Genomic DNA, 9,914 nt, shown 5'->3' with positions numbered 1-9,914 from the left:
TGAAAAACACTTTATAGTGGTGCCAATTCTATATAAAATACTCCTTATATATGATTTAATTCTTAGTAAAGACAAATCTTAAAAAGCATGCACGCCTTACTCATTGGAACGGAGGAGTAGTTTATAAGGAAGGAAGCATCCTTATGAGTTTACCGGGACGACATGGAGCTCGGTTCCATATGTATATCTATTGTTGCAACTTTCATCACATCTATTGATAGTATGTACTAAAAAATGCCCCTTATAAATTGCTTCTACCATCCTTTATAAGTTGCATTCTATAGTATATATCAAGACACTTCTATATGAATATAGTGGCATACATATGGACGGGGAGTTTCTGCACCCGGGTGCATATGCACCCTTTATTTGAAATGCATTTTAAACATATTTACAAATGTCAAAAAATATAAATAAAAATTTCGTGTGTATATCTTGACACGTTACATGCTGATAAAGTTATTTTAAGCAAAAACCGATATGTTTTGTGCCCTGTGTAAAAAACACGAATTTTTGGAGCTAAAATGTTTCTTTCCCGAGACATTATTTGTCTTTTTACACAGGGTACAAAATTTGCTGGTTTTATGTGAAACTTTACGTGCACACATAAAACATGTCCCTCTACATGCAAAAAAAAAAAATCCTAATTTTTTTAAGTTTTTAAAATATGTTTTATACATACCGGGTCCATATGCATCCAGGATCAGTTTTGGTTTTTCACATATATACCAACTTCTCCTTCAATCTATGCATATAAATCACCATCCACTACAACAGATATTCATATCACATGATGCTTTGGTACAGTTATTGTGTAACATTGCTAGCGAACAAAAGTAGAGAAACAAAAAGACAAGCAGAAAGAAAGCTAATGTTTCCAAGTTGCATCAAAGCTAGCATTTTGTGATAGCTGCAAGTTGTCTTGGCATCGGGGGCATATCAAGCTCCTGTAGACCCTCAAGCGCCCGAACCACTTCACCCATTGTGGGACGATCAAATTCACTGTCTTGTATACACCAAAATGCAACCTTGCATACTCTTATAGCCTCTTCCAAGTTAAACTCACCACATAATAGTGGATCTACCAAACTATTCATATCTCCACCATGAAGCATGGTGATGGCTTGCATAGGGAAATAAGAAGTCTGATAATTGTCAGAAGTGTCTGCTTTAGGTAAATTTCTCCTTCCTGATACAATTTCTAGTAGTACCATTCCAAAGCTATAGACGTCGACTTTTTGAGTAATAGCTTCTCCACTTATCCATTCTGGGGCAAGATAGCCTACAGTTCCTCTAAATGTGGTCAGAACACGGCTAAAGTCCCTTCCTACAATTGTTGCCATCCCAAAATCTGCAACTTTAGGAACAAATGTTGCATCCAAAAGTATATTCTCTGGCTTAATATCACAGTGTATGATGCATTCACGGCAACCCTCATGCAAGTAGGACAATCCTCTTGCAACTCCTGTGGCAATATGGTACCTTGTGCTCCAATCTAGACCAATATCTTTACTGTTAAACAGATGAACATCAAGAGAACCATTGGACATGTGCTCATACACTAGTAACCTCTTGTCACTTTCACAACAGAAACCAATTAATTTTACCAGGTTGATATGCTGGATCAAACCTATGGAACTCACCTCAGCCCTGAATTGCTTCTCTCCCTGACGTGCCCCATCCAATCTTTTGACTGCTATAGTGATGTCCGAGTCACTTAGAAGCCCTTTGTATACAGAACCAAATCCACCCCCTCCTAGCCTTTCAGAGAATTGTTTTGTAGCATAACGTAAATAACTATATCTGAAGGTTCTAATCCCAACACAATCTTGGGTGTTACTTGATGGCAAACCATACTCATGTTTTCTCCTCCAAATAATGAACAATATTACAAGTATGAGCATCATTATTGTCCCGGAACCCGCAATGCTTGCAGCAGTAACTACTCTAACAGACCTTTTGTTCTCTCTCAAGATATCCAAGTAATCCTTGGCGGCAAGGCGAAGGTAGAGAATCTCTCCAGCAGTGGTACTCGCCACAGTATTGAGCAATTCTGCACGCCAGATAGAGCACCCTGTGCTAGTACTATAGGAATAAGCAGTGCAAGAGCAGTCATTGGCACAAGCTTGCGCACAGCCACTAGCATCAGGCATCACTTCCATATGTAAAGGGTTATAGGCCAATGTGACACCAGGTACGGGCAAGAATTTGTCTGTTGTGCAATCTAGTGGATTATTTCTCATACAACCTCCTGTTGTATCGTCAAGATCCCATTCCGCAGGTGACTTGACAGAGAATCCCTTCATACAATCACACAACAGGTTTGCGTTGTTGTTGGTGCAGATGGTGAAAGGTCCACAAGCAGCTTGGACACTACATGGGTCCATGGGTTGGGTGTAGAATTGGTGCCAGCGCTGTAGGCTTTCATTCCAAACATGAGCCTTTATCTGACCAGAAATCTCTATCAAAGTGTATATAGAAAGTGATTCATCATTCGGTGTGGAATATATGTAGTATTGCTCTTGATTGTTATCAACTTGGTTGTAGCTGGTCAAGCCGGTATCGCTGGGATCTACATTTTGGTGAGAGAATGTCCCGGATGCCCAATACACTACGGACGAGGAGCAGTGGCTGAGGATGATCCCCTGATTAAATCTGGAGTCTACCCCAACACAGTATGACCCGCGGCCCGGGTTGATGCGGTTCTTCTTTGAGATGAATACACGATTCAAACCAGTGACCTTGTTCCTACCAAGCTTGGATCCAGGGAGAAAGACATCAGTTGGGTAGTCAAAGCTCTGCCACCAAACCTGCTGAGATGGGTCTGAGGCATGCCGTATGACCAGGTTCCCATTGTTGGTGAGCACAGCAACAGCAATGGTGCTGTTGCTGCTGTTTTTGGATGCAGTATTGATAATATCAGTGGACCAAACTGGTGTTTCAGCTGCCCCGATGTGATCTAGGACGACAAGGTTGCCATCTCTAGAAATTTGGAGCTTGAGGTCAGCTGGGTGAGTGATTGGCTCGTCACGATTAGCAATCCACACTGGAGTAAAATCCGGGATCTTGTTGAACCATATGCCTAGGTACCAGTTGGATGCGGTAGTAGTGTTGTCTGCAGAGGACTTACTAGCAGTAGTGCTGGATCCGGATGTGAAGAAGCCGAGCGCGAATTTGCCATTCCTTGAGACGAGCTTGTCGACCGCTTGGCCTGCCGTGAGAGTGTGGACGTCATTTGCGGTTGCATCACAGCATCTGCTAGCAGTGTTGTGCAGGGAGACAAGGAGGAAAAGTACCAACTGTATGTAGTGTGGAGGCATAGTGGCGAATTGATGGAGAGACAAGATGCTAGCTCTGTATGTCTTGCTGTTTTGGGAATGAAGATGAGGATATATATATATATACCCCAGCACAATGCAATGTGATGCTTGCTCCAGTGCAAGTAGTGTCTAGATGAAGAAAGCACACGATGGCAGCCGTTGTTGACCACCCCGGTCCACCCAGTCCATGAAGAGACAACACGGTATTATAGAAAAACAAATCAAGAGCCAGCGGCTGCGTGCGAGCCGCTTAATAATTCTATCAAGGTACTATGGGAATGCATATATGCGTTTTCCAAGCGTCAAGTAAATGTTCACACACAGAAGAAAAAAATGTCCATATAACCTTTCTACACATGGAGCTGATTTCCATTTTGGAACTATATGATGCTGATAGGAGCTAGTTGCCAAATTGCACCTTCGGAGTTCGGATGCTACTTCCTCTAACCATGCTGATAGGAACTAGCTGCCAAAGACGCAGTATGTAAGAGTTGATAATAACCATTTACGAAAGAGCATAGACAGTTGGAGATTTCGTCACCCGGGATTACCAATGGAGTTTCAGCCCCTTCTTTCATTTTGGAGGAGGACGTCGAGAGTCACAGCTTCAAACTGCACCAATAATTATATTCTACTTGACGACCAAACTGACGACTTGGACGAAATCCGCTAGTGTGATTGGTCAGAAATTGTTGTTCTGTTCTATCTTTTCTTCTCTCTCGATTTTCACTCGTGTCAAATCATTAACTGACTTCCACGCAGGAAACAAAGATCATTGACTGACTTGTGCTTCCGAATTGGAATGGCACAGGAAAGTGATGTATGTGAGACGACCCTGAAGCCACTTTCCCTGGACATCTTCTCGACGTGGGAGAAGGAGGAGAACATGACGACCGTGGCACCGTGCTAACTGGTCCTCGAAGAGAACGGGTGGCCATGCATCGTTCCGTCCGTCCGTCCGGCGACCGAAGGGAACGGGTGGCCATCTGCATCGTCCGTCCGTCCGGTGACCGAAGAGAACGGGTGGCCGTCTCCATTCGTCGAACTCTTGCTGCCGCTACAAGAGGTACCCTGGTGTCATCCTGTAGTTGGCCTTCCTGCTTGCTCTAGTTCTAGTACTGGTAGGGGCGCGTAGTTGGTGTCCCTGGTAGATGAATGGCCACTTTCAGAATGCATGAGATGAATCGGTACTGGACCCATACGTATGCATGTATGTAGCCCAACAAAACAATTTGGAATCACCGTACACAGTAACAGTATTAGTTAGCAAATAAAGTTCGGATGGTGCTGTATGTTGAAATTAGCGAGCCTGTCATCTTTTTTTTCGAAATGGGTCCAGCCTCTTAATCACAACGATGCACACGACCATCTTTTATTGCACAGTTTAGAAGTCACGAAGTTTACATCTCAAGAGTCACACAAGGTGGCGATATGAACAGCCATCTAAAAAGATTACACAAATGAAATGGGAGCATCTCAAGCGAGCCTGTCATCTACAGCTAGTGTATTATAAGGAAAAATGTAATGATTCCATTTGAAGAAACAATAAACTGAAGAAGGTCCACAGTGTATGATTATTGCATAGTTCTAAAGTAGTCTTCCAAAAAGGGAAAACAAAAGTTGAATTATATCCATTACATACATCTACTTCAATGTGCCCAGGCCTCTCCTATTACAACATCAAGTCAGATCCACCTTTGTTTGCCTAGCATTTGGACAGTTGGCGTCCCGCTGTATGATCTCCCACACGTACGCATTGGCAATCGTCCTTTTTTATGCGGTTAGAAAGAAACTTTATTAAGTAGGAAGAGTTACAAGGCGATCATGATCTAAGACCTCAAGAACAATATCAGGTCCAGAGCCTAACCAAGTAGCAGTGTGGCATTGTGACCTCGCATAGTTTGCGAGACAATGACTAGCCCTAACCTGCGATCGTTCCACTTTTACAAATTTACAAATTCTAGCTTGAGTGGACAAGTTCCTAATCTTCGAAATCAAATGCAGACACGAAGATCTATCCGTCGCCTTTGATTTTGCTGCTTCAGTTCAACTGAATATAGTCTGATTCAATGATCACTGGCAGCTGGCTTAACTGCATAGATAGCTCTAGCCCTTCAAGACAAGCACACAACTCTGCTTCATAAGGAGAATCACAATCTGGTAGGTACCGGAAGGCAGACACGATTGGCCAGCCCTCCTCATTACGAAGCACTATAGCTACACCAACCATTTGATCTCTCTCATGGAAAGATCCGTCAACAGTTAATTTCACCCATCCGGCTGGTAGTTTAGTCCATTATTTAACTGAAACATGAGTCTTACGCCCAGGGACGTGCGAATGGCCGCACTGGCAATCATCTTGATCGCAGGAAAATACAAGATCGACAACATCACGTAGTGTCCGTTGGTCCAACCTCCACACCATCTTGGCCGCATTCTCAAGGAACTCCGCGTCGTTGCGTTCAGTATGTGCCGACCATCAATAGCGGCCACGGACGAGGATTCTATGGCTAAGGCTATGTGTCGCAAGACTGCGGCGAATCTTGGCTTCACAGGTATCAATAAGAACTCTTTTTTTATCTTTCCCAACACCACCTATTGCCTCTAAGCTTAATAATGTGGGTCTGTCCTTGGGTACTTGTTCTATTTCTGTTTGGGCCAATTCTGTTAGACGCATGGAGTATGATAGACTCAAGTTTACTCATGTGGTCTCGATTAAGTCGGACATCTCTTTGCCTGATGATGGTAATGAGGAAGTGTACGCCGTTCCAGACGGTCAGCTCCTCACCCATATAGTTGGATAGATATCGGAGGTTGGGTTGGATCATGAGACGTTGGGTTCATGCATTGAACCTCAAGCTGCTGAACGTAAATCCAGGGCCTCCTCCATTAAACGAAATGCTTGGCCCAATAAAAAGGACAAGGTGTCTAAATCTCCCATTGTTTTCTAATGAATGACATGTTTAAGAATAGCAAAGGTCTCAAGAACTTGGCTAAACATTTACACATTGCCGAATGCATCCGGGATCATGTTTTAAATTTTGTTGCTATCTCTGAGACGGGTAAGCGGAATTACTCGACAAGTTTTCTAAATCACTTTTCAGGCGGAGAGGACTTTGCTTGGGTATCCCGCCCGTCTCGGGAACGTCCCGGTGGCCTACTAGTCGAGGTCCGAACTTCTACGATGGAAATTTTCGATAATTCGGGAGTTGATTTTCATATAAAACTTCACATCCGAAATAAATCTGATAATTTCATATGGATCTTGGTTTCTGTCTATGGGGTTGCTTAGGATGCTGCTAAACCCGCTTTTCTTTGTGAGTTGGTTAATCTAGCAAAGGACAATCCGCACCCTATCATCATAGAAGGGGATTTCAATTTGCTAAGATATATACCCTCAGGAAAATAGTAGGGGTAGATGGCCTTTCTTATTCAATGTTGTCATCGACAGTCTGGACTTAAGGGATGTGTCAATGGTTGGGAGAAAGTTTACTTGGGTAAACAGTCTCCCAGAGCCTACATACGAGAAATTATATCGAGTATTGATGGACTCGGATTGGGAATTTAAATTTCCGCTAGTCTCAATACGAGTTCTTCCTCAGATTGAAGCTTTGTCAGACCATGCGCCCATTTTATTATCCACCGGGTCACCATCTTCGCAACATAGACGTCCGTTCAAATTTCAACTAGGATGGCTATGTCGAGATGGATTCTCGGATATGGTTAAATTTATATGGGAAAAGTCGGTTGATGGGAACACCCCGATCCAAAGGTGGAACAACAAGCTACGCTCTATGCATAGATACCTTGGTGGGTGCGCTAGGCACATGACTGGGCAGCTCAAAGCAAAAGAAACTCAGCATATCATCAAATATTGATGATTTAGAGGAAATTGCTGAAGTACGACCAGTGACGATGCATGACATTGATCTTAAGAGTCATAATGCCAAGTTAGCCTGTATATATTATACGAGGAGGAACTCAAAAGGTACCAAAGATCTAAGACGCAATTCTTGTTGGAAGGAGATTCGAATACGAGATAGTTTCATAGTGTGGCCAATGGTAGATACAGAAAGAAAATCATTCATTCTCTAGTTCAAGAAGAGGGCCTGATTGAAGGTCATGAACAACTCAAGTCCTATATTACATCTTATTATAAAGAACTGTTTGGTGACCCGGAGGAATCTGATGTATCCATGGATGAATCCAGGACTGATGGTATACCCCAAGTGTCTCCACGAGAAAATGCCATTCTGAACTCCCCTTACACCGAGTATGAGATGAAAAATGTGGTTTTTCAAATGGAACCCAATAAGACGCCAAATCCTTATTGTTTTCTGGCTGAATTTTATCAGACTTTCTCGGATATAATTAAGGTAGATTCCTTGGAATTGTTTGATGTACTCCATGCTGGGCTGCTGGATTTGTTTTGTATCAATTTTGGTGAGATTATTCTACTACCAAAAGTTAATGATGCGGAACGATTCAATACAAACCAATATGTCTACTTAATGTTTGTTTCAAAAAATTTACCAAAGTGGCTACAGTTCGGCTAAAACCGTTGCCGACTAGGTTGTGCGCCAGTGTCAGACTGTGTTCTTACAAGGTAGATACATCCTAGATGATGTTGTAACTTTGCATGAAACAATCCATGAGCTGCATCGAAAAAAGTTGAATGGGGTCATACTCAAAATCGACTCTGAAAAAGCCTATGATAAAGGTAAATGGTCTTTTCTTCAACAAACACTAAGAATGAAAGGTTTTTATGATGAGTGACGTGCTCTAATTGATAATTTTGGTGGAAGTGTTGCAATCAAGGTCAACAATGATATTGGTAGATACTTCCAAACAAAAAAAGGTTTGAGGCAAGGGGATCCCCTATCTCCAATGTTATTTAAAATTGTGGCGGCTATGCTTGCTATTATAATTGAGCGTGCTAAGGTCGATGGACAGATTGAAGGTGTAGTTCCTCATATAATAGGTGGGGGCTTATCCATCCTTCAGTACGTTGATGATACAATTCTTTTTATGGAACATGACTTGGAAAAATCAAGAGATCTAAAGTTAATTCTTACAACATTCGAGAAGTTGTGAGGTCTTAAGATTAATTTTCATAAAAGTGAATTGTTTTGTTTTGGTGACGTCAAAGACGATGCCAACCTATATGCCGAGTTATTTGGTTGTTTACCTATTAGCTATCTTAGTATTCTGATTCACTATCGGAGACTTATAGTGGCTGAATGGAAATTCGTTGAGGAAAGTCTCCAGAAACGTCTTAGCAGTTAGAAAGGAAAATTACTATCCCTTGGAGGAATATTAGTTCTCATAAATTCAATACTTACGAATATGGTACTGTATATGATTTCTTTTTTCTAGTTGTCCAAAGGGGTCTTGCATCGATTGGATTATTACCTATCAAGATTCTTTTGGCAAGGGGATAGTGAGAAGAAAAAATATCGGTTGACAAAATGGAGTGTTGTTTGTGGTCCAAAAGTTGTTAACTGAGGATGGTGCATGGCAAAAACTATTGCGGAAAAAGTATGTAGGTTCAAATGAAATCTCTGAGGTTCTTTGAAAAATAGGAGATTCATACTTTTGGGCTGACATTATGAAACTGAAGCACTTTTTCTCATATGGTTCTTTCTCCATTAGGACTGGGTCTAAGATACGGTTCTGGGAGGATATGTGGTTGGGAACAACCGAATAATATCCAGCCTTGTACAATATTATTCGATATAAGGGAGGTACCTTGCAGAAGGTGTTGGAAACTTCTCCGCCCTCTATGACATTCAGACGTGATCTTATCGGTCCCCAGCTAGCTGCTTGGAATGAATTACTACAAAGGTTAGCTTCAATTCAGCTGGTGCAGGGGACTGATGAATTCCTTTGGAGCCTCACCAAGAATGGTGTATTCTCGGTAAGCTCCATGTACAAAGCATTAATTATGCCCACTCAACCGGTTATCAATAATAAATCCATCTAAAAGATGAAGATTCCTCTTAAAACAAAGGACTTTGCATGGTATCTTCGTCGGGGTGTGATTTTAACTAAGTATAACCTTGCAAAATGCAACTAGCACGGTTGTAAGAAATGTGTTTTTTATCACGAAGAGGAGACAATCAAACACATTTTCTTCAACTATCGGGTTTCTAGGTCTATATGGTCAATCATTTAGATATGTTCTACCTTATACCCACCTCGTTGCATTGCAAATATTTTGGCAATTGGCTTAATGGAGTCGATAATAGGTATAAAATGTTTATCAAAGTGGACTTGATTGCGGTTGTATGGTCGCTTTGGCTATGTAGAAATAACAAGGTTTTTAATAATAAAAATATTTTCTCATGTAGGTCATTTACCGGTCTACAGCTTTGCTCCGTTCATGGTCGCCACTTCAACGCTTCGAGTACCAAGAACTCTTTACGGAGGCGTCTACACGGTTGGAGAATACGATCAATGAGTTTATTTCACAACATTAATGACTGTATAGTCGTCGGATCACAGCCAACGATGTTTAATTATTTAGTCGGTTCCTTTTTACTACTTTGTGATTGTGCTCCGGTACAACCCCCCCTCTCCGAAACTCAGTTTGGG

At 41.9% G+C, this 9,914-nt stretch overlaps 1 protein-coding gene across 1 annotated transcript; it reads right to left on the bottom strand.

Moving 5' to 3' along the window:
• Positions 1–397: 397 nt before the first annotated feature.
• Positions 398–3,396, bottom strand: LOC127314599 (G-type lectin S-receptor-like serine/threonine-protein kinase At2g19130). The gene has a single exon (XM_051345099.2). It carries the CDS (start codon positions 3,318–3,320, stop codon positions 894–896), a length of 2,427 nt encoding a protein of 808 aa, XP_051201059.1. The 5' UTR covers positions 3,321–3,396; the 3' UTR covers positions 398–893.
• Positions 3,397–9,914: the final 6,518 nt, after the last annotated feature.

The sequence above is a fragment of the Lolium perenne genome, chromosome 7 (assembly GCF_019359855.2).
Source record: "Lolium perenne isolate Kyuss_39 chromosome 7, Kyuss_2.0, whole genome shotgun sequence".
Classification (NCBI taxonomy): Eukaryota; Viridiplantae; Streptophyta; class Magnoliopsida; order Poales; family Poaceae; genus Lolium; species Lolium perenne.
The sequence above is the reverse complement of the archived record's forward strand: the minus strand, read 5'-3'. Positions and strand labels throughout refer to the sequence as shown.

What these genes read in the sequence shown, in the direction of transcription:
- LOC127314599 (XM_051345099.2), bottom strand. Translation starts at nt 3,320, where the DNA reads ATGCCTCCACACTACATACAGTTGGTACTTTTCCTCCTTGTCTCCCTG.